General features: G+C 52.3%; 1 protein-coding gene across 10 annotated transcripts in view; it reads left to right on the forward strand.

Moving 5' to 3' along the window:
• The window catches only part of TMCO4 (transmembrane and coiled-coil domains 4), a 93,279-nt gene that overhangs the window by 18,923 nt on the left and 47,258 nt on the right, over positions 1-27,098 (forward strand). For all 10 annotated transcript variants that reach the window (XM_047082722.1, XM_047082720.1, XM_047082723.1 and 7 more), the window contains 6 exons: positions 1,865-2,039; positions 3,018-3,045; positions 16,934-17,066; positions 23,622-23,719; positions 23,971-24,114; positions 24,906-25,025. In XM_047082722.1, the coding sequence (XP_046938678.1) occupies positions 1,865-2,039; positions 3,018-3,045; positions 16,934-17,066; positions 23,622-23,719; positions 23,971-24,114; positions 24,906-25,025 (698 nt within the window). The remainder of the gene's footprint in view (positions 1-1,864; positions 2,040-3,017; positions 3,046-16,933; positions 17,067-23,621; positions 23,720-23,970; positions 24,115-24,905; positions 25,026-27,098) is intronic.

Raw genomic sequence — 27,098 nt, forward strand, 5'->3', positions numbered from 1 at the left:
AAGCAGTGAGGCCAGCTGACATGACTTGAGGATCTCCTACATGCCAGGCCCTGCTCTGGATGCTTCGTATGTATCATCTCATTGAGTCCTCAAACAACTTAATGAAGTTGGTCTCAGGGCGCCTGGATGGCTCGGTCGGTTGAGCGTCCGACTTCGGCTCAAGTCATGATCTCTCAGTCCGTGAGTTCAAGCCCCCCACCAGGCTCCGTGCTGACAGCTCAGAGCCTGGAGCCTGCTTTGGATTCTGGGTCTCCCTCTCTCTCTGCCCCTCCCCCACACACTCTCTCTCTTTCTCTCTCTCTCTCTCACACACACACACACACACACACACACACACACACAAAATAAATAAACATTAAACACATTTGAAGTTGGTCTCTTAAACCCATTTGCAGAGAGGGAAACTGGGGCAAGAGGAGGTCAGTTTACTTGGCACGGTGCCACATTACCCAGATGTCCCTTCGGGAATGGCCTCCTCCCGCCACTGCTGAGACAGGGCTGCCCGCACGGCCGGGGCTGCCTCGGCTGAGGAGAGCCGTCTTGCCCACGCTTCTGCCCCCTTCCTGGGCAGCCCTCTTCCAGTGATGGCCTGATGGGGCGGGCGTGGAAAGGCCCCACTGGGGGCAGCCCTGAAGGGTCTCCTATCTGCCTGCAGGGTTGGCTGAGGCTTCTGTTGAGGCTGCACTGCAGCTCGGCCTGGCGGCCAGTCTTGCTTCCTGGAGACTGAACCATAACACTGTCAGGCCAGGGTTGTAGCTGGCCCGCAGCGACCTCTCCACTGGGCTTGGGCACTGGCGGCTCTAGGGAGGGGGTGGGTGGGCTGCCTGGGATCCATGGGGGCCCCCCCGAGGTTGCCCACACCACCAGGGAGCTCAATTTGTTTTGGGGAGACCTGATTCCACCCCGGCCCCGTTAGAACCCAGGGTGCAGAAGCCAGCATGAGGAGCCCCAGGGTAGTGTGGTCGAGGCAGGCTGGGACATGGGTTTGCAGAGAGACTTGGCCTCTAGGCCTCAGCCTTTTTTTTCTGGACTGGTGGACTCACCTCCTAATTGACCCCCTGCTCCGGGAGCCCCCCATCCCCCCACCTAGTTCACCACAGTCACTGAGAAGAACGTTGGTGGCTTTGAAGCAAAGCCTGATGTGGACTCTGTCCCAGTCTCCCAAATGCTGTGTGCTTCCCACAGCTCAGAGGTCCCTTTCCTCCTGGGGTCCTCCAGGGGTCCATCACCTGCCCAGGGACTCCTGTGGGACTAAAGCAAACGACGGCCATGGGCACCGTGGGGGGAAAGACCCTTCCTGTGCGCTTACCTGCTCCTGCAGTGGCCGACTTCTTTCCTGAAAGCATGTCCTCAGTGATTTCCGACAGCAGCAAATCAAATCACCTGTAGGATGCCTTTTCTAGCAGCTTCTAGCAGCTGCCCCTCACCTCTGCAGGTGGGTCTGGGCACTGCCTCTCTGGACACATGGGGCTCCATTCCTGCCTCTGGCCTGGCCTGTGGCAGGGCACGAGGGTGTGTGAGTCACGTACGTGTCTGTGAGCTTCTCCCCTGAGGCGGGGGTGCCTTGTTCCTCTGATTCCTCAATCCCCCAGCACAGGCCAGGCGTAGGGCACCTGTCAGTAACTGCTCATTACCCTCCTTCCTGTGGTTCATCAGCTGCTTTGGTGAAAGTTCTGGTGGGAGAAGAAGCTAAGATCCACATCACCTGAAATTAAGTTTCTGTCTCCTTCCGTGGGTCACGGTCACCGTGGTTTTTGTACAAGCTGGCTGTTCACACCCATGAACGCATCTCACCCGAACTTCCCAGTGGCCTCATGAGACGTGTTCTGGGAGCCCTGGGATCTAAGCCATGTCTGTTTTACAGCTCCTTCTGCACAGAGTTTGTGGCGGGCCTGGTGAAGTGGCTGGAGTTGCCTGGAGCCGTCTTGCCAACCATGACCGCTTTTGCCAACGGCCTGGGAGGCGAAGGAGCAGACGTGTTTGCTGCCATTTTATTGAAGGACCCCATCTTGAAGGACGACCCATTGGTGATCATTCAGGTACACCCACCGCCCGGGCAGTGCAGCTGGCTGTTGGGGAAAGAACAAATGGTTTCCTTTCAGAGTCAGCCTAGAAATCGCTGCTAGTGGGGTGGGGTCATTGAAAGCTAAAACAGTTCGTCATGGGGCGCCTGGGTGGCGCAGTCGGTTGAGCGTCCGACTTCAGCCAGGTCACGATCTCGCGGTCCGTGGGTTCGAGCCCCGCGTCGGGCTCTGGGCTGATGGCTTGGAGCCTGGGGCCTGTTTCCGATTCTGTGTCTCCCTCTCTCTCTGCCCCTCCCCCGTTCATGCTCTGTCTCTCTCTGTCCCAAAAATGAATAAACGTTGAAAAAAAATTAAAAAAAAAATAACAGTTCATCATAATATCACAGGATGATGATCAGAGCTAATAGTAAGTTACCGTTACTGAATATTTACCATGGCTTTAATTTAATACTTAAACAGTGTTTATTATGTGCTAGCACCTTACAAATATTAGCCCATTTAATTCTCCAAGCCACTTTATGAGTTAGATTGAGTGATCATCCCCATTTTATAAATGGGAAAACTGAGGCACCGAGAGGTTAAGTAACTTGTTCAGGGTCATGCGGCTTGACAGGTGGCTCAGCCGGGACTTGAACCTTGGCAGTCTGACCCCAGAGTCCGGGCTCCTGAGTGCTAAGCTGTGGTGCCTCTTTTTGGAAGCAGGAGCTCTGCTCTGTGCCCTTGGGTATGTCACTCAACCTGCTCAGGGTGCAGTTACAGCAGGCAGCTTATGACGCGGGCTGTTGTCGAATCAGTGGGTTTCCCTCCTTGAGAGTCTTACCCATTTCTTTCTTTATTTTCCGACCTGTGTGGCTGGCTCACCACTAGAACACAGGGCAGAGATATTTTGTCGGTCTCGTTCCCCCACTTGGTAAAAGTCAGTAAGTGCTGTTCAAACAAGCAGGCTAGTTACATATCGAACGTATTGCTAATTCCTGTCCCCTTTTCCCCCAGGACCTTCTGAGCTTCTCCCTCCAGGATGGTGAGTTGATTTTCTAAGTTCTGTATATTTGGGGTGCTCATCTCCACCCTTGGCCAGGAAAGCCAGTGACAGGTGTTGCGACCTGTGGACCTACCCCCCCCCCACCCCCTCCATGGTCTTTTGGTGCAGGGAAGGAAAGGGACCCTTGTGTAATGGGGGAGCCAGTAAGCACTTCGTTTGTGCCAGACATTGTGGGTGCTCGATAGTTATTTCTCAAGGCCCCATAGTTTTACCTCCTAAGTAGCTCTTGGGTCTGGTTCCTTCGCTGTCTCCACCTGCCATCCCAGCCCCAGCCACCATTGCCCCTTCCTGGCATCCTCACTGGTCTTCCTGCCTCCATTCCAGTCAGCACTTTGTTCTCACGCTGCAACTCAGTGATCTTTCCAGATGCACGTGGGACCACGCGCGGCTCCCTCTGCCCTCGGGAGCGTGGCCCCCAGCCTACCCCGCCTCATCTCTCAGCACACCTGTCCCCCCTCTCCACAGCGGCCTCCCCAAGCGCCTGTGCCTCCCGCACCGTGGACTTTGCACATGCCCTTGCCTGCTCCTCTTATCCAGTTACTCCTACCTTGCCCTCAACCCTCCACTCAGGCGTCTGTTCCCTGGGGAAGCCTCTGCCCCCACCCCTTCACCCCCACCCCCCGTCTGGGATGCTCCTCCCAGCACCACGTGGCCACAGCTGCAGTTGAATGGTTACGTGATTCTTTGCAGACTTCTCCTCCGGACCATAAGTGCCAGGCAGGCAGAACCACATCTGGTTTCCTTCACCACGTGTTTCTAGCACCTAACATAGCACCTGGAACATAGTACATGCTCAGTAGCTATCTGTTGAATGAATTAATGAGATAGATCTTACTGCCCCGTTTTGTGGATGAGGAAGTCGGCTCAGAGAGGTTAAGTGATTTACCCAAAGCCGCACGGCAAGCGGCAGTGTGGGATTCTACCTGCTTTCTTTCCTGGGGCTGTCATGACAAATTACCGTAAACTGGGCAGCTTGAAGCTGCAGAAATGTATTCTCGCACAGCTCTGGAGGCCCGAATTCTGAAAGCAAGGTGTCAAGCAGGGTCTTGTTCCCTCTGAAGGCTGTTGGGGAGACTCCTTCTTGCCTCTTTCAGATTCTGCTAGCTCCCGGTTTCCTCCGCCTGTGGCCGTATCTCTCTGGTCTCTGCCTTCATTGTCCCGTGGCTTCCTCCTCCCTTTGCTCTCCTCTCCTCGCCTCCTGTAAGGACGTTGTACAGGGTGTCCTCATCTGGAGATCTTTAACGTAATTATATCTGCAAAGATCCTTTTTCCAAATAAGGTCACGTCCCCAGGTGTCAGGGCGTGGATGTATCTTTTGGGGTCACCATTCAACCCCCTGCAGCACCCCAGGGTGCTCTCCATCAAACGCCTGGGCTGCCTCGTGAGCAGCCCCCTGCCCCCATAGCTCCACATCAGATTCTCCCCACCACCTCCTCTCTGCCCGGGCTCCCCTGTTACTGTGTGTGCGGCTTCTTCTGTTCCCTGAGCTGGCGAGGGGTTTTGGCACAAAGACCTCCGATGTTTATTCTGACGGCAAGCAGGGAGGAGGAACAGAGAATGACCGGTGAAATCCCGACAACCTCCAGACCATCACATGGGGCAAAATTTTGCTGGAAAAATTACAGAAAATTACATTAGAAAGGTACCTAGGGAAAGTGGCACCAACTTCCCATTGGAGCCCTGGCTCGTGGGGAGTGGGAGGAGGAAGAAGAGGGTGGGAGGAGGAAGAAGAATGGAATCACGAGAACAGCATGTGCAGGAACACGGGAGGAAAGAGCACACGGGAGAAGGTCACTGGGGGCAGGAGCCCAGCGGGCAGGGCTTTGAGCCACCTTGGCGACTGAGCTGGGGAAGACAGCAGGGTGCATTTCCCCTGGGCAGACTTTAGGAGGCGTCCCCACCGGCCAGGCGTGAGGAAACGTGGCCTCAGCGAGGGCAGCCGAGATTCTGGGGTGAAGGGCTGCCCCAGGAGTCATTCTGATGGAGAGACAGCAGAATGGCTGATGGACCAGACAGAGGGAATGCAGGAGAGCGACCAGGAGTGACGTCTCGTCTCTGGAATTCTGGTTGCCCGATGCCGGTTGCCTGCGTGTTCGGATCCAGCTGGGGAATCCTGGTGTGTGTCTTAAGTGACGCTTTCAGGCACAGTGGCGGTCAGGGACCCTAAGAGAGTAGGGAGCCTCCACAAGCCCGACGCGACAGGTCACAGAAGCTGGTTTCTCACACACGCTTGCAACTAAAGCTTTGTTCAGCGCGAGGTCCGTGGGGATGGCAGAGCACAGAGGTCACCCTACCTTGGGGCTTCTTATTAGGAGACGAATACATTTTTCTTTCGTATTTTTTTTTTTTTAAAAGAAAGAGCCTTAAGTCCCTGCTCTTCACAGTGTGGTCCGTGGACCAGCAGCGTCAGCATCCGGGAACTTTGGTGGAAGGCCACCCTCGGGCACCACCCAGGCCTACTGAACCAGAATCTGTGCATTGACAGGATCCCAGGGGGTTCCTTTATAGTCTGAGAAGTGCAGCTCTAAGGCTCAAAACCCAAAGTACATTTTTTGGTCCTCCTGTATCCAGACAAAATATTTTCACTCCATATCTCAGAGCTGAATGGGGCCCCAAGGGTGATTTGCTGAGCCCCTGGTCTCGGACACGTGTGGCATTAAGTAATACTCCTCTGTTTGCTGGCGAGGCTTGCCCCAGGAAGTGGGACAAGTGGTCTGAGAACGTTGCTCAGTCATATCACTGCTTTTGGGGTTTTGGTTTGTTTGTTTTTTTTTTTTTAACAGAAGTAAGGGAGGGATAATAATGTCTGATTCTCCTAGATGCTCGCAGAGGAAAGGATTTGAGTTTGCACGGAGGTCTGAGACCCAAGTGGCTGGAGAGCACAGACTCTCTCACGTTATAATCCTGTAATGACTAAGCCACCAGCCGAGCATTCACTGAGTGTCTACTGTTGCTGAGGGCTGTGCAGCACCCCTCCCCCCCGGGTGGGGGGGGTGGGGCATGGTTGAGGCTGTTGCTTCCATTTTGTAGGTCTGAGACACATGGTCAAGGTCATCTTGGATGAGCCTCTCACTTTTCCAAGTGGAGAGATTAAGGCCCAGAGAGGGGAAGAGGCTTTCCCAGGGACGCACAGCGCCAGAGGCAGACTAGGAGTCAGACCCAGGTCTCTGGCCTCCCGGACCAGCACTTTGTCCCACTGCCTTACTACTGGGTGGGAGGAGAAGCTGTCCCAGTGCTCCTGTGTTTGCCTCAGTTTCTCCCTTACCTGGAGAGCCGTGTTCATCCCACCCCGCTTCCTGCCCCCCACCTGCAAACCACAAACCCTCCCGAGCACCCTCGAGCAGTTAGAACACAACTTACCCCTTCTGCTATGGGTGACCTTGGCCACAAGGTTTTGTTCTTGCAGAACAGTTGGGGTGGGTTTAAAACTGCGTGTCTTATGTCACCACCCGGTACGTCCCAGGGGTGTTCTCTGAGCTGCATTGAGCCCAGCACTGCCTTTTAGATTCTATTGACAGTAAGCACCACTTGGCACCTGGCCCTTTTCACACATTGTTGCGTTTCACCCTCACAGCCACCTTTACTGCAGGCACCCCGCCCACTTTACAGAGGACCAAACCTCAGCTCAGAGTAACTGAGTAACTGGCCTAAGCTGGTGAGTGACAGAGCTCGACTTTCTCAAACGAGTACTGCTAACCAAAACCTTAGCAGATTTTACCCCCAAGGGTTGGGATATCCAGAGGCGTCCCCACGGAATGTCATAGAACCCCGTATCTGAATAACACGAGTCCCCGATCACATCGGGGGGCCTTTGGCTTATCTGATGGCCTCACCAAGTGCCTGCAGACATGAACAAGAGTAGCTTCAGCAACACACTGGGACCCAGTGGGGGCAGGTGCTGGGGTTCCAAAGGTCTACAGAGGTCAGAGGTGGGACCCTGAAACCATCTAGACCGCCATCTCATCATATAGATGGGGAAATGAGGCCCAGAGGTGGGACTGGCTTGCCAGTAGTTGTCATGGCTAACTCTTTATCCATATTAATGAAGAACCAGGGACCAAGAAGTGGGGGCATTTCGGGGGTCAGCCTGCTTGGGTGTTAAAATTCAGGTTGTACTTTGGCAAGTAACTGAACGTCTCTGTGCCTCGGTTTCCTAAGGTGTCAAATGAGAATAAGAGTAGTCTTTACAAGGTGGTGGTAAGGATTCAGTGAGAAACACATGCCAAGTGCTGTGAACAGGGCTGGCCATGAGTGCCGCTCACATGTGGTGGGGGTTAGAGGTAAATGGCAAAGCCCTGGAAATCAGGAAAGCTGGATACTTACCCTGTCCCTGAGACGCCCTCATTGTGTGACCTTGATCAAGCCACTTAGCCTCTCTGAACTGCAATATCAAATAAAAATAAGGGGCAACAGCCAGATGCTCCTTAAAAACAACAAACAAACAAACAAACAAAAACTGTCTTTGGTTCTAAGAGCACAGTTAGGGATCTTGAAAGGAGAAGATCAGGGTCATTGTTGGCCCATTTTTTTAGGTACTTACTTCCCCCATAAACTCCACGAGGGCAGGGCCCTGGTCTGGCTTGTTCACCATTGCATCCCAACATCTGCCATACTGATGGGCATGTAGTAGGCATATAGTAATTATTAGATGGATAGATGGAAGGATGGATGGATAGAAGGATGGACAGAAGAATGGATGGATGGATGGATGGATGGATGGATGGATGGATGGATGGATGGGAGGAAGAACAAGTGGACAGGTGGACAGAAGGGTGAATGGATGAATCAATGAATGGATAAATGGAAGGATGGAAGGATGGATGGATGGATGGATAGGTGGATGGATGGCCTTCCTTTAGAGAATGAGCTTGGATATTAGCAAGGTGGTTTGTCTGAACTTGAGGGTTAAACCATCTTCTTCTACAGAGATTAATACAACAGGAAGAAGCTTTCTGTGCCCCTAGGTTTCTCTCTGAGTGTGAGGTGGGGTGATTAGTCATGGAATCAGCCCAGAAATTCAGTATGAAAGACGGCATTTCTCAGAACTTCCTGGAAGTTTGACCTTTACCGACAGTACTGGGATCTTTGTCACCAGACGATGCCATCTTGGCAGCTGGGTGGACTTGTGTGTGCGCTAATCATGTTCTCTTCATCCACTAACAACCCACCACACTCTTTCCCCACACAACTGAAAAAAATGAGTCTTCTCTATGTGAAGGTTCAACTGAATCCAAACTGATAGCTCTCAGCCAGGTTCCTCAAGCTCAGCACTATTGGCATTTGCAACTGGATCATTCTTTGTTCTGGGGTCGTCCGTGCACTGTAGGACGTTGAGCAGCGTCCCTGGCCTCCACTCACTAGATGCCAGTAGCCCTTCCTGGGTTGTGACAACCAAAAATGTCTGCAAAGTTGCCAAATGTCATCTGGGGAGCAAAAATGTCCCTGGTTGAGAACCAGTGCTCTAGGACCCAGAATTCGCCCATCTCAGGTGGGGCCGGTTTATGTACAGCTGGTAGTCTTTATAAGTTATCCTAGTTGCTCTCCTAGGTTCTGCACGTGGACTGGGAATTGCTACACAGTATATAACCCTCAGGTCAACTGCTGAGGAAGGCAGTATTACCCCCACTGACCGGGGAGGCAGTCAGGCTCAGGAGGTTAAATGAGTAGCCCAGGGTTACATTTCAAAGGAAGTTTCGAAATTCCATTTAAGGCAAAGTGAGTGTCACCGTGAGCTCTGCGCTGGTGGCCAGGAAACTTCACCTGAATCGTGGGGTTTGCCCTCTGTACTCTGAATCCAAAGATGGCATCGACTCCAGGCTATGGGACTGGACGTCCAGGCAGTCTTCGCACAGACTTGATTCTACTTTGTGATGTCTTTATTACTGAGTTGCAAACCCTCCCTCCCTGATGAATCAGAGAAGACTGAGGTGTTGGTGTCTTGGCGTGGTGAAATTGCAAACACCATCACCTGATTGCTGAGTTTTTTTGTCTGCAACTTGAGATTCATGCAACCTGTTATCAGTATCAAAAACCGGTCCAAACACCGGCAGGTAAGAACTGAGCACCCACTATGTGCGCCTGGTCCTGTGCGAGGCCCTGAGAGTAGTTCTCCTCATAGCTGATACTCCTTGAGGGCCCACTGTGTGCACACCCTGAGCTAAGTCTTTATGCTAATTCATTAAACGCCACAGTGACCCTAATGCGCAGATGCTATTACTATTTCCATTTTACAAAAGAAGAAACTGTGGCCCAGAGAGGGAAATAACCTGCCTAAGGTCACACAGCTGCAAAGCGGTGGGGCCAGGGTTCAGACACCGGCAGCGTGGTTCTAGAGTCTACTCTTAGCTCCTGCTGTGCTTCCCACGTAGGTAGAAATTGATTGAAAAATCCTCTTCCTCGTAGCTGACTTTGAGGAGATTTGACAAGGTCAGAATTGAGAGGGGGTACCCCGGGTGGCAGGAAGAACGAGAAGGTGGAGCTGAAGGACCATGACCTTGAAGTAGCCTTGTCACCACCCTCATGCCCTTAATTGTCCCCCTGAAATAAGCCGTGGACGGAAAAGGCAGGCGTCATACCCGGAACAATCTGAGTTCAGTTCCTGCCCTGTGAGGGGGGGGGCCATCCTAAAGGTCGCATCCCTCCATCTGTGTTCTGCGTCGCAAAGTGAAGACGCTAGGCAGACAGAAAAGCTTAAACCCAGGGCCTAGTGGTGGGCAGCGTGGGACGGGGTTGGAGTAAGGCGTAGATTCTTTATATGCAAAAAAAGTTCACTTAGTGTAAAAATAGGGATACATTTTCTCGAAGTTTCTAAAAGTCGGTGAGTTGAGGGGCGCCTGGGTGGCTCAGTTGGTGAGGCATCCGACCTCGGCTCAGGTCATGATCTCGTGGTTCGTGAGTTTGAGCCCCACATCGGGCTCAGTGCTGACAGCTCAGCGCCTGGAGCCTGCCTCAGATCCTGTGTCTCCCTCTCTCTCTGCCCCTCCCCTGTTAATGCTCTCTCTCTCCAAAAATGAATAAACATTAAAAAAAAAAAAAAAAGAGACAGCCACAGTGGAATGAACAGAAACGTTGGCATCAGATAAGCCCCGCATCGTTATCCAGGCTCCATCACTGTCTCAGATGAGTGACTTAGAAAGTTTCCCTGCTTCTGGGCTTCCCTCTTGTACAAAGCTGAGCATCATCATTCCAAGCTCCTAAGACCGTTGGGAGGGCGGCCAATCACACGTGCAAGCTCCTGGGGTGGTGATACCTGGCACTTTAGTAGGGGTGCCGTGGACAACGATTTTCCTTCCTGCCCAGGTAGCACAGGGGGCCGTCTTGGTCACGCCCCTGCCTCTGGGCATCAGGGTGCCCAGACCTTCTCAGACCAGGATGCCCCCTGCTGTGTTTCTCATAGTGGGGACCACCCGCTCCAGGATCGCCTGGGGAGCTTGTCAAAGGTGCAGATTCCTGAGCCCCATGCCAGACCTGCACGTGGGGCCTGGGGATCTGAATCTTCACCAGCTCCCCTGTGACCTCCCATTGTGGGTCTCAAGACCGCACGTCACCACATCTGCATTCACATGCTCACTGACTTGGAGATTCCCGTCTCCTGAGGTCCCGAGAGGTGGGGGTGCAGAGGCTGTCCTGGGGCTGCTCCAAGCCCATCTGACCTTGGACTTTTGCAGGTTCCTCCCAGAGAGGGTGGGGGGACAGTGGGGGTGGGGACAGGTACCCTGGGGCTGACCCTTAGATCTCTGAGCTGGAAGGGACCTCAGGAGGCCAGCTTCTCTGGCCTTAGTCCTTTGGGTGGGTTTCCAGAAGTGCCAGCCCAGGCGCTGGACTGGGACAGGAGCAGCCGGGGCGGTCGTGGGGTCCCACTGCCCACTGCCAGGCAGGCTGGGGAAGATCAAAGCCTGACACAGATTCGAGGGGAGGCCAGGAGGGAGGAGCGGAAGCCAAAAGCCATGTGTCAGCTTGGGAGGTGCGTCAAGACCGTGTTTTGCTGTCTCAGCTGTGGCTCCTGTGTTCTGGGCCAGGACAAGGGCACAGCCTCTGCAGCCAGACCGCCCGCTTCACCACTCACCAGCTGGGCGACCCGGGGCAAGCGACCAAGCTCTCTGTGCCTCTGTTTCCTCTTTGATTAAATGGAGATACCATAGCAGCTGCCTCCTGTAGTGGCTGTGAGGGTTCAGGGAATCAGTGCATGTGGGGGGCAGCACCAAGTGTGGTTTCGAGTGAGCAGTGCATACGTGAAGCTTCCAGTATGAATATGATTATTAATCGCAGGGTGTCTCTGCCAGAAGGGGATACGAATCTCTTCCAGCATAATTATCCTCCCCTATTTTGGACCTCTCCCAACTGAGATCCGTTCGTTCATTCGTTCGTTCGTTCATTCCTACAAATACTCCATTCTTCACTCTTACAAAGATAATTACACATCTGCTTGGTTTTAGGCACAGAGCTAGGTGCTAGGGATGTACAATGAATTTGTAGCTTATTTCCTAGAAGGAGAGACAAAAACGATAAACTAGGAGGCAAACTGAAAAGTTTTAGGGGCGCCGGGTGGCTTAGTCGGTGAGCGTCCAACTCTTGATCTCGGCTCACGTCATGATCTCATGGTTTGTGGGTTTGGGCCCCGTGTCAGGCTCCGTGCTGACAGCGTGGAGCCTGCTTGGGATTCTCTCTCTGTCTCCACCCCTCCCGCACTTGCATGTGCTCTCTTTCTCTCAAACTAAATGCACATTAAAAAATAAATAGGGGCGCCTGGGTGGCTCGGTCGGTTAAGCGTCCGACTTCGGCTCAGGTCATGATCTCACGGTCCGTGAGTTCAAGCCCCGCGTCGGGCTCTGTGCTGACCGCTCAGAGCCTGGAGCCTGTTTCAGATTCTGTGTCTCCCTCTCTCTCTGCCCCATCCCCACTCATGCTCTGTCTGTCTCTGTCTCAAAAATAAATAAATGTTAAAAAAAAATAAAAAATAAATAAATAATAGATAGGGGGTGCCTGGGTGGCTCAGTTGGTTAAGCCTCCAACTCTTGATTTCAGCTCAGGTCATGATCTCACGGTTCGTGGGTTCGAACCCCATGCCTGGCTCTGCGTTGATGGTGTGGAGCCTGCTTGGGATTCTCTCTCTCTCTCCCTCTCTCTCTGCTCCCGCATCTCTCAAAATAAATAAATAAACTCAAAAATGAAAAGATAAATAAATAAAACTAAAAATTTAGCTTTAAATGGTGATAAGAAAATACCTCCTGATAAAGGGATAGAAAGCAGTAGAGTCAGGGAGGACTTCTCAGAGGAGGCAGCACTTAAGGAAGGAACTGAGTGATAAACAGGTCCAAGAGAGAGTATGCTAGGCGCTGTGAAGACTTTGACATTCGAGAGTAATTCATCACTGTAAGAGATGACCCTACCCAGAGGAGGAGAGAGGCCTTACCCAGTAAAGCCGCTGTCTCCTTGTCTCCTGGGGAAGCAGGACTCAGATGGTCCTAAAAATAGGGAATAAGTCTCGGCTGGAGGTAGGAAGCAGAAAAGAGTGGGCATGTCAGAGAATCCTGGCAGACAAGTGAGAGCTTCAGTTAGTTAATGAGCCAACACGTCTTACTAATTGCCGAGCATCGTCCAGGGCACTGGGAGACAAGGAACAAAGCCAAGGTTTCTGCCCTCGTGGGCCTGACTCTCTGGTGGGGAGAGCCGGACAATAACTCTATCCACGGATCCAACAGTGGTGGGAACTGGGGGTGGGGACAGCATGACCGGAAGTGGGCTGCTGTACTTTAGAGACTGATGGCTTCTCTAAGGAGGTGATATTTGCAACGTGAGTGATGAGAAGGGACCAGCCTGGCAGAGCTCCGGGGGAGGAGCTTTCGAGTTAGAAAAGCAAACGCAAAGGCCCTGGGGTGGGAAAGAGCTTGCCTTCCTGTTGGGCCAGATACTGGTGCATGACACAGGAATCAGTGGAAAGTGATGCGGGAGAGGGAGGGTGGCTAGGGGCCAGCTAATGTACAGCCTTGCGGACCAGGGGAGGAAGTGTGGATTTTATTCTGAGTGCACTGGGAGAATTTTTAGTTGGGGAGAGAGCGCGATCTGCCGTGTGACTTTGCCCTTCTGGCTGCTGTGTGGCAAGTATAGTGCTGGCAAGAGTGAAAGATGAGTACCTGCGTGACGGCTGGTAGTTGAAGAGGGAAGGCGGTCACAGGGGCAGCGGCAGGCGGCGGTGGTGGGAATCGGGTGCCAGGGTCGGACTCAGGATAGATTGTGGAGGTGCAGCTGACGGCACTGGTGGGACTGGATGTCGGGGTAGGGCAACAAGAAAAACCAGGAACAAGGCCCAGGCGTTTGACCACAGCAGGATAGTCGGGCCCTTGGGCAGTGAACTTGGGCCACCCGGCAAGTTGGCCACAGAGACCAGAAAACCCCAGTGTCAAGGTTGCCGGAGGCTCCTGCCTCTCCCCAACTGCCCACCACCTGCCTTGAAAGAACCTCAGCCCCAAATCCTGCAGCCTGGCCCCCAGTGACCCTTACAGGAGGCTGACGTTCCAGAACCCCATGCCTGAGAATGTCTTGGGAGGTTAATCTCCTGTGCATCTGGTAACCTATATTCCAGAAGCTGAATCACTGCTGGCTTAACCAGTGGAGTATGAATTAGCAGGTAATTATGATTGCCACCAGTTAATCCCCATGGCCAAGGCTGGCTGAATTTCCACAGCTCGACTATCACCTGGGTGCAGTCGTCTTTGATCCTTTGAGAAAGTGAGGAGCTCCTGTGTGAGGCTTTAACTGACCTAGTGATCCCAAGCCACGACGTGTCTGTTCCCCAGCACGTACACAGTTGCTTGTCTAAGGAGGCAGTCCAGGACAGCAGGGCAAAGGCTACCGGATCGTGGCTCGCTCTGAGTGCCCTAGTGCACGGAAGGAGCCGGTCTAATCTACAGAAGCTGAAACTTCAGGGCTTTGTGGGGGGGCTATGTCATGTTGAAGGCTAGCCACTACTACTTTAGTATAATATGGTTGCCCACACTGCGGACACCCAGCGCAGGAGTCTAATCCCGTGACATTCATCAGGGGCCGCTTGTGGACCAGGAGTCCTCTCCTCAAAACTTTGTGAGGTGACTCTCACCACTTCCGTTTTCCACCTGAACGAGGACGTGCTATTTGCCCAGGGTTAGACACGCAGAGAGGGTCCCTACCCAGATCTGTCAAGTCACTCATTGAACATTTATTCTTTGTGGCAAGCACTATGCTAAGGACTAAAAATAGAGCAGTGATTACCCTTATAACATTTATATTTCGGGAGGAGAGACAAATAAGTAAATGAATATATGAGACAGTAGGAAGCTCTGTGCGGAACGAAATGCAGGGAAAAGGAACGGAGAGTGCTGGAGGGATGGTCAGGGAGGCCTCTCTGGGCAGGAGGATTTAAACAGAGACCTGAGGGCCGCCCGGGTGGCTCAGTCGGTTAAGCGTCCGACTTCCGCTCAGGTCATGATCTCACAGTTTGTGGGGTTCGAGCCCCGCACTCTGTGCTGACAGCTCAGAGCCTGGAACCTGCTTCAGATTCTGTGTCTCCCTCTCTCTCTACCTTTCTCCAACTCGTGCTCGCTCACTCTCTCTGTCTCTCAAAAATAAACATTAAAAAATAAACAGAAACCTGAATAGGGAGACGCCCCACATGAAGATCTGAGGAATGAGCCTTTTTAGGTAGTGGACACAGCAAGTGCACAGGCCCTGAAGCAAGAACATTCTAGAAGGCAAGGTCAGGTACTTTGACCAGGGGGTCTCATAGGTCAAGTTAGGGTTTGGATTTGGTTCTGTCATGACCAATTTCTTCATTATCACCAAAGAAAAAAGAAAGCAGAGTGAGACCCCTGACTGGAGTCCCATCTCCAGTCATGGAGTTGTTTCTGGGTTGGGGAAGAATCAAGGAGGGCAAGTGGGAGACTGAGGGAGGGAGACCCGAGAGCAGAGTCAGGAGTAACAGCAGCTCTGTGCCTCCGACTCTCGGCCCCCAGGCCAGTGGTCCTCAAATCTGGCTGTGTACCTGCAGGGACAGGCCCCGGGGGCCCGTCCCACCACTATGGAACCAGAATCTCTTGGTGGGGGGGAGTGGCACTCAGGGGTCCGAGTAACACCCCTCTTGTCCCCACCAGAGTTTGGAGCCAGTTGGGTGAGGCAGAGGGGAGCCCCAGTGTCAGCGGATGACAGGAGACTATGGTGGCAGTTTGGGGACTTGAGGTGCTGACATGCCTCACCCCGAGGCGCCTTGCTGCCCCACTAAGCTCACCATGTGGGAGAGCGGCCAGGTTCTCTACAGAGAACAGGGACCACCAGACTGTCCTGGTCGAAAAGGCCGCCCTCCCAATGGAATGGGGTGGGGGCGGGGGAGAAGCAGGGAAAGGACGCATTAGAGCTGCTTTTGGATAAACTAAGGGTCCCGGGCCCTTGGGCTGTGAGGGTGAAGGAGGAGGATGGGTGTATTCCCGGTCTCATTTGGGTGGCTGAGCCGTGTCACTCTCTGACATGGGGCACCCTCAGGTCCCCCACTCTGCACTAACCAGATACTAATGCATTCTTACAAGCTTCCGGGCTATAATAAATAGAGCTTGGACAGACCACCTTTGGTCGCTTAATTTTTCCAATTAGAAAATTAACCCAAGCTCATTATGGATAATTTTGGAAAGATGGGAAAAAAATCCTATTTGGTCTATTTCTCTCCCTTTTTCCTATGCAGTGTTTTTTTTTCCCCCTTAGTTGGGCCCTGATGCCATATTATCAAGAAATCTCTCCATTTAAAAATTTCTTTCATTACATAAGCATTTTTTTCAGATTTACAAACTTCTTAGGAATCTTTTTTTTTTTTTTTTAATGGCTTATTCTCCACAGGGTGGACATGCTGTGGTTTACCTGTCTAACCCCCTGATGTTAGAAGTCTCCACCTTATAAAGTAGGGCCTTCACTTACTGTTTTCTACATCTGGGATTGTTTTCTTAAGATTAAGAGTTTCTGAGGGGCACCTGGGTGGCTCAGCCGGTTGAGCGTCTGACTTTGGCCCAGGTCATGATCATGTTTGTGGTTCGAGCCCCGCGTCGGGCTCTGTGCTGACAGCTCGGAGCCTGGAGTCTGCTTCAGATTCTGTATCTCTCTGCCCCTTCCCCCGCTCGTGCTCTGTCTCTCTCTCCCTCTCTGTCTCTCTCTCAAAAATAAACACTTAAAAGAAAGATTTAGGGTTTCAGAAATGGAATTCCTGGGCCAATGGGGATGCACACCTCCTCCCACCCACTTTTTGTTAATTGCGGCAAAATACACGTAACATATACTTCAGTGTTTTACCCACTTTTAACTGTACGGTTCAGTAGCATTCCCCAATTCGCTGTGTTGTGCTCCCACCACCGTCCATCCATCTCCAGAGCTCTTTTCATCCTGCAAAACTGAAAGTCTGTCCCCATCAACACTGACTCCCCTTGTCCCCTCTCCTAGCCCCCAGCTGCCATTCTCCTTTCTGTCTCTGCGATTTTGGGGGTGTGCACTGTGCTCAGGTTTTGATCCATATTGTCAAGTTGCTGCCCTCGGTGGTTAAAATCAACACACACTCCCAGCAGCGATGTCCTCGAGCACCTACCTGTTTTCACCACCTTCTTCACAGCTCTGGGGTTGGAAAGAACTCATCTTTGCTCATTCAACTGGTGAAAAAGACCATCTTACTCCCGATCAGTGGTTTTCATTGTTGCACACTATTCCGTCCGGGAGTCTGTCCTGTGGTTTAACGGACCGCTTCCCTGGGGTTGTGCATGTAGGACGTTTCCAGGGTGTGGGTTTTATCCATTACACCGCTGTTAATGTCACTGTGCTTAAAGGCCAAACTGATTCTCTGCCCTTGTGTCTCTCTTTCGAGGGTGTTATGATGCACGGGCCCGAGTCCTCATTTGCCACATGACCTCCCTCTTCCGAGTGCCCGTGAGGGAGCTGGATCTCCTTGAAGAGACGTTCCTTGAGAGCCTGAAGGAAACCAAAGAGGAGGAATCTGAGTAAGGGAGCCCTGTGACCCTAGCTCCACTTGCCAGGAATCAGGAACTTGCACTTTTCGGATAACAGAGGTTCCCCTTCTGTCCCCATGACCCCATTAAGAGATGGTCCATTGAAGTGGAAGGAGCACTGGACCGAGAGTCCCAGTGCAGCCCTGACTTGCTGTGTGGCCTTACCAAGTCACTTCCCCTTTCAGGGGCCCCAGTCCTCAATTGTAGGAAATGGGGATTGAATGGATTATTCCTAAAGTCTATAGCTTTAACACTGATGGCCCCAACACCCCGCTCCGCCTCAGACTCTCATGACATCTTGTCCATGGGCCAGAGTGCCCTAGATTAAAATCCTACCTCTGATACCCAGCTGCTTTTTGACCTTGGGCAGGTGCTCCCCCCCGCGTCTCTAAACCACACTATTCTTATCTGTAGAACGGGTGTAAGGATAGAGTCTTCCCAGGGTCACTGTGAAAAACGAATGGGATCACGTAGAGGGCTTGGCCTGGGGCTGGCACAGAGCAAGTGCTCAGTAGATATGAGGCCTTCCCTTCCCCCACGGCCGCCTATACCTACCAGCTGCAGAGTGACTTTGCTATCTCTGTGTGGTCAGGAGTGTGCCGAGGGAAAGTATCCTGGTGACTTGGCCAGAGCTCAGCTCCTTGCAGAACACCTCACGCAGGATCTGATCCCAGAGCAATAAAGCCAATCCCAGTCACAGCCTAATTGCAGGCTCCTTGAACCAGGCACGTCTTCCAGCGTCCTTTTGGTCTGGGCCGCCATGGCTATCTTTGAGCAGCCGGGTTGAGCCTGTTCAACCCCACTGGGAAGTTAGCTTTGAAGCCAGGTTCAGGGCTGGAGCTGCCCTCCTGCCAGGAAGGGGTTGGTTCCTTGAGAAAGGGGGAAACTGGATCTGTTGAAATAACCTGAAAACCGGCTTGTTTTGACTCCCGGAGCTGGGTCAGTAAAGAAACACCCAGAGCCAGGCCAATTCCCATAATCACAAGCACCGCCCAGATTCTTTGGATGTATCGCCCACGCACGCACACACATACACACACATGCACACACACACCTTGAGATGAAGGGAGAGCTATTTGTTTTTGTTAGCTATTTGTTTGGAAATCTTATCATCCGAAAAAACGTATTGTCCAGAGGATTTGTTCTGATAATATTAGCAATGCCAGATCAGGGACCCTGTGAAACAAGTTCTAATATGGCCACTTCTCGGCATGTGACATTGGGGAAATTATTTAACTTCTCTGGGCTTCAGTTTGCTTCTCTGCAAAATGGGGATAATAATAGCACCCTCCTTCTAGGTCTCTCGTAGGGCTCAAATGAGTTCATACAAGTGCTCTGAGCAGGCTTTGCATGGAGTAAACTAGTTGATAAACATCATCATTTGCCGTAGTACAGTCATCATTGCTGATATTCCCTTTCCTCAAAAAATACTCCACGTGTGTAATTTTTTTAATTCCAATTTAGGGACCGTAGAGACCTCTCAGGTTCTACCTGTGGGCTCTGGAAGGGTCTGAGACCCAGAGGAAGCTAACAACTGTTGGGCCAGGAGACCTAGTCTCAGCCTAGTCTCAGCGTGATTCTGTTAAGTGTCTGTGTGGCCCTGGGCATGTGGCTTTCCCTCTCTGGTCAACAGCACCAGTTTTTTTTTCACCTATACAAGTACAGGATCAAATTTTGTGCAGGTTTCTTTTAGCTCCGAGGTTTGCATTTCTGCAAGGTGAGCTTATCACTCGACACCCTGAGGCGATCCTTTGCTGCTCTGGTTCAGGTGTAAGGTACCACATTGCTGTTCTCAGGTCCCCGTCTGAGCCCTGAGGCCATCCAGGCTTCCCCCACAGGCTTGGTGACCTCCCTTCTCTGTGCCTCATTTCCTTCACCTCCCACATGGGGGTAATAGCAGTATCCCCGTCATAGGGCTGTTGCAAGGATTAAACGGCTACATATCAAAAACTTGGAACAGTGCCCTAGCACATAGTAGGTGCCAGTAAATGTTGGCTGCTGTGCTACTGGAGGCTGATACTGATCACATCAGAATGACATGGTCAACATCTAACTTTCACTGAGCCCTTAGTAGATGCGGAACAAGATGGGCACACGAGCCCCTGAGGGTTTCGCAGAAGAAGAAACAGAAGGTCAGAGGGCTGACTGCCTCACCCGAGGTTGCACCACTGGCCAGTGGCGCCCTCAGACTCAACCACCATATCCCTCTGAACGGCCCTTAGTACATCCCTCACCTCATGGTTGACAAGCCCCAGTTCCTTCCTTCCTTCTGCAAAAAAGCAGTAAAGATAATTCTTAATGGGGCTTTCTGAGTGTTTACTAGGAAAGTGTCTCCAGACCTCCCAGAAATATACTCACCGTCTATGAACTGGAGAAGGTGATTAAAAAAGAAAACAACAAGAAGGTGGTGGTGATGGTGATAAGGGTAAGAACCACCCTGTCGTGGGAGAGGAGATCGCCGCGGGCGACATTTATTTGTGGATCCGTGAGGCGGGCGGTGTGGGTGTCTCGCCCTTCACCATCTATGGCTTCAGCCTCTGGCCTGGGAGGGCTCACATGGAACGCCAACTCAAGGTCGTTTCCAGCATCCTGAGGCATGAATATGGCCAGGACCACAGGTAGGATGGCAGAGATTGGCCTGGTATCTAACCCGTAGGCAGTCAGTGATGGGGACAGGGTTCCATTTGGATTTAGTGTTGTGATCTGAATTCCCACTTCCTAATATAGGAAGCATTGTAGACGTAACTCCGAGCCAACATTGTGGTGCTTAAGATGTTGAAATTCACACAATGGAATTAATTGCAGGGGTAAAATGCTGTGATAATTAAGGATGATTGGGAAAGCTATTCATTTTACGTACAAAACAGTTATTAACGTTTGAGGACTTAAATAAGGAGATTAGTTCAGGTAAACATTAGAGAGGGAATTAGCTGAATAACTCTGGGGAAAATACTGTATTCTCTTTGATTCAGCAAATTTTTATGAACATTCCAACAATAATACAAAGCTGAATACTAGAGATTAGAGTGTATCATCCATCTAATCTTTGTAAAATTGATTTGGTTGTACCAGCACTCATACATTGAAATAAAACAGCTTCAAGAACGACATTTACTTTTTAGTTATTTTATTCCCTTGAGGCTCTGAGTTTCCCCTTCCATAAACTCAGCTAAAAGGGAAGATTATCTAGTATCATGGATGTGCAGATGTCACTGCAGGAACAATGTAGGAGCAGAAATTTATGAAATTTTATAACATTCCAGATTTGTCCTAATATCTCAGAAGTTTTATTATTGATGGTGATCGGCCTATTCTCTGGCTGAACATTTAGCCAAAGTGCCGCGCTGGCTTTGTAGATGTGGGCAGTGACCGGGGGGATAGATACTGCAGCAATATGTTTACGTCCAGTCCTTGTTGGAGTGATTAGGTTCTGCTCGAAAAAGGTGTTTTCTGAGCACCTTCCAGGTCCCAAGCCCTGGACAAGCTGCTGAGGGCGGCGAGCAAGAAAGGTCCTATCTGTGCAATCCTCCAACTCAAGATACAGCGGGTCCCTGGACGGCTTGTTCCAGGTCCGGCTTTCCCACCATCCTGCCCAGAGCTTCTGGCCCAGGAAGTGGTGCCTTTTTTCCTTTTAACGTTTATTTATTTTTAAGAGAGAGAGAAAGAATATGTGCAAGCAGGAGAGGGGCAGAGAGGGGGGGACAGTGCTGATTGCAGACAGCCCGATGCGGGGTTCGAGCTCACGAACTCATGAACCGTGCAATCATGCCCTGAGCCGAAGTGCCATGCTTAAAGCGACTGAGCCACCCAGGCGCCCCCCCCCCCGCCCCCCCCCCCCCCGTGGGTGCTTTTAACAGCTACCCTGGGGGCTTGTGATGCAGTTGAGACAAAGCCCCACCCTTTGAAAAACAATGGTCTAGAATTCCATGTTGAGGACAGAGGGTTAGGGGCCCCAGAGTCAGGGCTCAGGCAGGCTTCCTGGAGGAGGAATGATGTCATCTTGAATGGTGACTAATGTTTAGCCAGTCAAAGGAAGGTGAGAAGGTGAAACCGTGGAGGTCCCAGGAGCACAGGGACTGAGGCGTAGGCAGTGTGTTTTTGGAGGGCAGAGTGTGAGAAAGTAATGAGCAGTGAAGCTGGAAAAGAGGCAGGGGCCAGGTGTCATGTCGGAAAGGTGACGCTGCCCTCACTCAAGGCAGAGGGAGGACACAGAGGTGGGGAGGGAGGGAGGCAGACAGTCGGGGTTATACTGTATATATCGCTACGGTGGTGCTGTCCATATCCCCCCATCGCCAGTCCCTAAGGGAGAAAATTGAGGCTCGGAAGCATTGGCTGACCCAGAGAGATCACGGCAGAGCCGGGCTCAGATACCTCTGCCCCAAACTTCCAGACTGTTTCCCAGCCCGAGTTGGTTAAACGAGGTGCCGCTGATTCACAGACGCAGCCGCTTGTCCCAGTGCGCGGTCCTATTGCACGTCCTCAGCAGCTTGCGTTTCACCTCAGACCTTGAACTCTGCCGAAAGCAGCTCATTCCCAGTCTTCCTGTTTGCCTGGAATGGTGCTAGCAATTAAGGGCCAAAGTGTATCTCCGGCCTTGTGTGTGGAATAAGTTGTAGTAATAAAAGGAATGATAATAACAGCAAACATACCGACCCATTACAATATGCCAGCCACTGGATGTGGATGATCTCACTTACCCTCATGACGCCCCCAGGGATTAAGTGCTATTATTATCCCCACTTGGGTGAGGCAAGTCAGACTGGTGCTTAGTCACACAGTTAGTAAGTGGCTCTCCCATCGGGATGGACTGGGTTTTGCTGCAGTAACAAATGACCGCCCCATCTCAATGGCTTACAGCAGCAAAGCTGTGGGTCCTGTTTCCCAGTACTTGTCCACTGCACACCCCGGTGGCTTTAGTCCACACTGTCTTGGGCCTGGGGTGACAGAGTGACTTCCATCTGGAACGTTGCTGATTCAGGGCAGAGCAGGATACTCATCTGACCCCTACACTGACTCTTAAAGATTGTACCACAAGTGATACACCTCCCTCCTGCCTACGTTTCAGTGGCTGAAGTGGGTCACGGGGCCCCTCAGTTCCACAGGGCAAGGATGTCATCTTTCTGCGGGGAGGGCCAGGGCAGGCAGGGAGAATCAATCCTGGTGCTCCAGTACCACACCGCAGAGGTCAGAGTCAAGTTCACAGGGTCGAATTCTGATGTTAGAACCCACACTGTGTGTCGCCACCTTGCCTTCCACTTGGCTGGATGCGCACCGTTCACGCCTCATCCCACATCTGATGGCATGAATTTCAGCCCTGGGAAACCAGCACCTGTGGTGTGCATGGAGATGTTTTTTTTAATGTTTATTATTTTTGACAGAGAGAGAGAGAGAGAGAGAAAATGCAAGTGGGGGAGGGGCGGAGAGAGAGGGGGACAGAGGATCTGAAGCAGCCTCCGCACTCACAGCACAGAGCCCGAACTCTATGGGGCTCGAACTCATGAACCGTGAGATCACGTCCTGAGCTGAAGCTGGACGCTCGACCCACGGAGCCACCCAGGCGCCCCGTGCATGGAGACTTTTATCTTCCATGTTTCCACTTCCCTGTAGTGAAGTAGCTGCAAAGGGCTGTCCTGAACACCCAGGAGGGACGTAGGACAAGAATTTATAGAGGTGAGCTGGCAGGGAACCAGAAGGCATAGCAGATCCTGAGCGCCCAGCTCGGACAATAATGATCCTGCTTCCAGGATAAGATAACCCACCTGAAATACAAAGCACAGTGGCCAGCGAGAAGGAATTCCTCAGTAAATATTAACCATTTTCCCTCTTTATCATTATCGTCTGCTATCACACCATACGTTGAGTTGCTGTCCAAACTCCACCGTCAGCTCAGAGTTCGAGCTCGTGAAGACCTCACCACCTGCCCTTGGTCCCTCATCCTCCTCCTTCTTGCCCCACAGCAGCGAGGGCTGCTCGCCAGACGCCAGAGCCAGGCTCAGGGACACTCACAGCGGCCATTCTCCCGTTCGCCTGACCCCGTTCACCCCACGTGCCTCCTTTCTGCTCCACTTGATAGCTTTTAAGTGTCAAGTCTGACTGATTCTAGCTATTGCCCCAAGGCCAAGGTCTCCAACTGGCAGACCTTTCCCGAGGGAGCTGGGACCAGATGGTGGGGGGCAGGGAGGGATGGGAAGATGGCGGTGACGGAGTCTGTGATTATATTTGCTACTCATTCTGGGTCCGTCTGTTCAAAGATTTTTTTTTGTGCTGCTCTTGCTATTATTACTATTTTTTTGTCTTTTTGTTATTCAAATTGCAACCCTGTTAGGATGGATCCGGCGGGTAAGTAGCACGTCCCACTCGCTGGGATTTCCCAGCTGGGTTGTAGAAACTTTTCAGCTTTTTAAAACCATCGATGGGCCCAGGGTGACTTTGGTACCTTGCTCTGCATGGCAGCATCGATCCCAGTCTTGGGGGCTGAGTGGGGCGGGGTGGCCTCACGGGCTCCCAGGCACAGCCAGCCCTAACGACCAACCTCTTTTCCCCCAGAACGGCTGAGGCATCCCGGAAGAAGAAGGAAAACCGGAGGAAATGGAAGCGCTATCTCCTGATAGGCCTGGCAACTGTCGGAGGCGGGACGGTGATCGGTAAGGCCAGCCCAGGCTGAGCCGGTGGCACGTGGGCCAGTGCGGAGCCAGGGACGGTGCCAGGCTCGAAGCTAGAGAGGAGAGTGTAAGGAGGGCAGCTGGGAGGTGGCCCCAGCTCGCACTAGGTGCTCTGTCAGCAGAAAGCGCATTCATTAGCGTTAGAAGCATCCATGGAAGGCACTGGGCAGCTGATGGGGGAAGAACCCAGTGGGCCACATCTTCCCATCTTCACCAACCATGGATTGTTGCAGGCGTCACCGGGGGTCTGGCTGCCCCTCTTGTTGCCGCCGGCGCTGCGACTATCATCGGCAGTGCCGGGGCAGCGGCTCTGGGCTCAGTGGCTGGCATCGCTGTCCTGACCTCGCTGTTTGGTGCGGCTGGAGCCGGCCTGACAGGTAAGGCTCCAAAGGGGTGGTGGCCTAGGGGGGATTTTCAGCCAGGGGCGCCCGGCTGTTCCAAAACATGCCCAGATTCTCACCCAAGACGGCTCCCCCGGGGACGGAGGAGGATACGGCTTTTCTCACGCTGGGTCCCAGCCCCGCCAGAGCCCATAGCAGGCTTCCCACAGACCTGCCCCAGGAGCCTGGCGTGGGTCAGAAAAGAGCTGGATGTGAGCACCTGCCCCTGTACAGATTTTCTGAGGAGGGTCTGATTGGACCTGCTGGTCTCCATCCAGGAAATTTCCAGGCAGGCCACCTCAGAAACACATGGGCTTCTTCATGTTCAGAGGCCACGAGGATACCCTGAAATTACCAGTGTCTCCTGGGTGGGTTTTCCAGATCATATGTGCCAGTAGCCCCCCAGTCACACACAGAGATTCCTGTTCCACTCCTCAGGTGGGGTCCATCCCTCCCCGTGTTGAGAATCCTCATCAGTTTGATCCGCTTTTTTGAGAGGCGTATATTACACCCATGACACGCATGGGCAGGAGAAAACACATAGAACCAACGGAGTCACAATGGACCAGCGAGTTCCAGCCCCAGCTCTGCCACTAGAGCCGGCCAGCCTTTGGAAGCCTCTGACCCTTGGCTGTAATCGGGGACAATAATGGCACCTACTTTTAACGATTTAAAAAATGAGACATGTTTCCAGGGGCAAGGCAAACAGTTGGCACTCACTGTGAGTTTGAGAGCACAGAGAGCCACTCTCACTAATCCCATCCTCATTTTTGTATCTACGTCTTTAGGATACAAGATGAAGAAGCGTGTCGGGGCCATTGAAGAGTTCACATTTCTGCCTCTGACAGAAGGCAGGCAGCTGCATATCACCATCGCCATCACAGGGTGGCTGGCGTCTGGCAAATACCGTGAGGACCGGGGCCAAAGCAAAGAAGGATGAGGGTGGGGGAGTGGAGCGGGGAGAGGTGGGTGTTGAATGACTCTGACTGCTGCTGTGGGCCAGACCCCGGCCTAGGCTCTTGCCTGTGGATGTCTCTAGAGGGTGGGGAGGGGAGCCTCATTTTGCAGAGGAGGAAACCGAGGCTCAAGGAGGTGAGATGACTTCATCCCGTGTCCATCCACCCATTCATCTATCCACCAATCTATCCACACATCCATTTTTCCACCCGCCTACCCACCATCCATCTATCCATCTGTCAACCGTCCATCTACTTACCCCCATCCATCCATCATCCACACACCCACCCATCCATCAGCCTTCCATCCACCTACCCAACAATCCACCTACTCAACCATCTCTACCCTTCCATCCACCCATCTACTCATCCACTGATGCATCCACACACCCATCCATCCATCATTCATCCAGTTATCTGTCCATTCATCCACCCACCCATTTACCTAGCCGTCCATCCATCATCCGTCCACCCTTCCATCCATGTATCCATCCACCTACCCATCCACCCACTCACCTATCCGCTCATTCATCTCTCCACCCGCTCATCCGTGTATCCACCCATCTATGCATCTATCCATGCATTTATCGATTATCTACCCATCCAACTGTCTATCAGTTCATCCAGCCAACCACCCATTCATTCATCCATCCATCCATCTATCCACCCATCCACCCAACCATCCATCTACCCATCCATCCATTCACCCACCCATTCACCTATTAATTCCTCCATTGAGCAATATTTATAGAGTATCTTCATACCACCTGCCAGACGCTGAGCCAGGCCCTAGGAATTCAGTGGTGAGCGGCACAGTCATGGCCTCTGCTCTCGTGGAACTTACGGTCCCGGGTGGAAGAAAGACCACTGAGCAGTAATTACAGGGAAGTTCTATGGATGGCACAATAGAGGAAATGAGGAGTGTTTCTGGGGAATGAGGGAAAGGATCCTGGAGAAAGTGACTTTGGGCTAAGGACTGGGAGTTAACTGGGTAAGAAGGAGCAGGAAGTATACACTAAGTAAAGGGGCAGCAGGTACAAAGGACCACAGGATGGCTGGAACAGGGAGCTAGAAGACAGGAGTGTGGGCAGGGTCAGATCGTGCTGGAGCATGTGAGGGATGGCAAGGAGTTTGTATTTATCCTCAGAGCAAGTGGGAAAGAGCAAAGGATCGAAGCGTATGGCTTCAAGTAGAAAGGACTTTTAAGTAGGTGCGAGATCAGTGCCTCTTGACTGCGTGACTTCAAGCAAGTTACTTACCTTCTCTGGGCCTCAGCTGCTTCATTTGTGAAGTAGAACAAATTATCTCTGCCTTTCAAGACACTTACAAAGTTTAAATTAAACAGAGCACATGGAAGGCACCTGGTTTCTCACTGACTTTCCGCAAACATTAGTTCCCTCTGCTGCTCTAACCTGAATCTGTGTTTTGGGGGAGAGGCCAACCAGGGTGGCATCGAGGACTAACACCATGGTCCACCCACTGCCTGGCTCTCTGTTGCAAGTGCCCAGTGTGAGGCTCCGTAAACAGTTCATCACTGAGAGAGAGGGAGCAGGGTGGGCCAGGGAATCCGGAACATTCCAGCCAGACCCATGCTGACAGCCTCCTGAGTTTCCAAATCTCTGGGCTCTGAGGCTGGAAGCCACAGTCCCTCTACGTGACGCAGAAGAAAGCAAGTGAGAAAATGCCCCATCTCTGTGTGGCGGCCTTCCCAGGTGCCAGTCTCATTGGTATGTGATCGCCAGGCCCCATCCGCACACAGCGGGCCTCTGGTGTCAGCTGAGCACTTCGCCCGTGCCTACCCTGAGTCAGACGTTTTACCCTCTCAATGGGAACTTGTATGCGTTACCTCCCGAGAGCCTGACATCCACCCTCTGAGGTGGGGGCCTTTCCTGTCCTGATCTGGCAGGAGGGCAAAACCCAGGGCGGTCACGTGAGCTCAGGGGCGTGGCTAATGCAGGATTCAAACCCGTGTCTCCTGACCCACCCTTTCGTTGGATAGGATTATATGCAATAATGACCACCGCT

Source organism: Lynx rufus, unplaced genomic scaffold (assembly GCF_022079265.1).
Source record: "Lynx rufus isolate CCGP_SWC_20201006 ecotype Redwood Valley unplaced genomic scaffold, mLynRuf1.p SCAF_2, whole genome shotgun sequence".
Taxonomy (NCBI): Eukaryota; Metazoa; Chordata; class Mammalia; order Carnivora; family Felidae; genus Lynx; species Lynx rufus.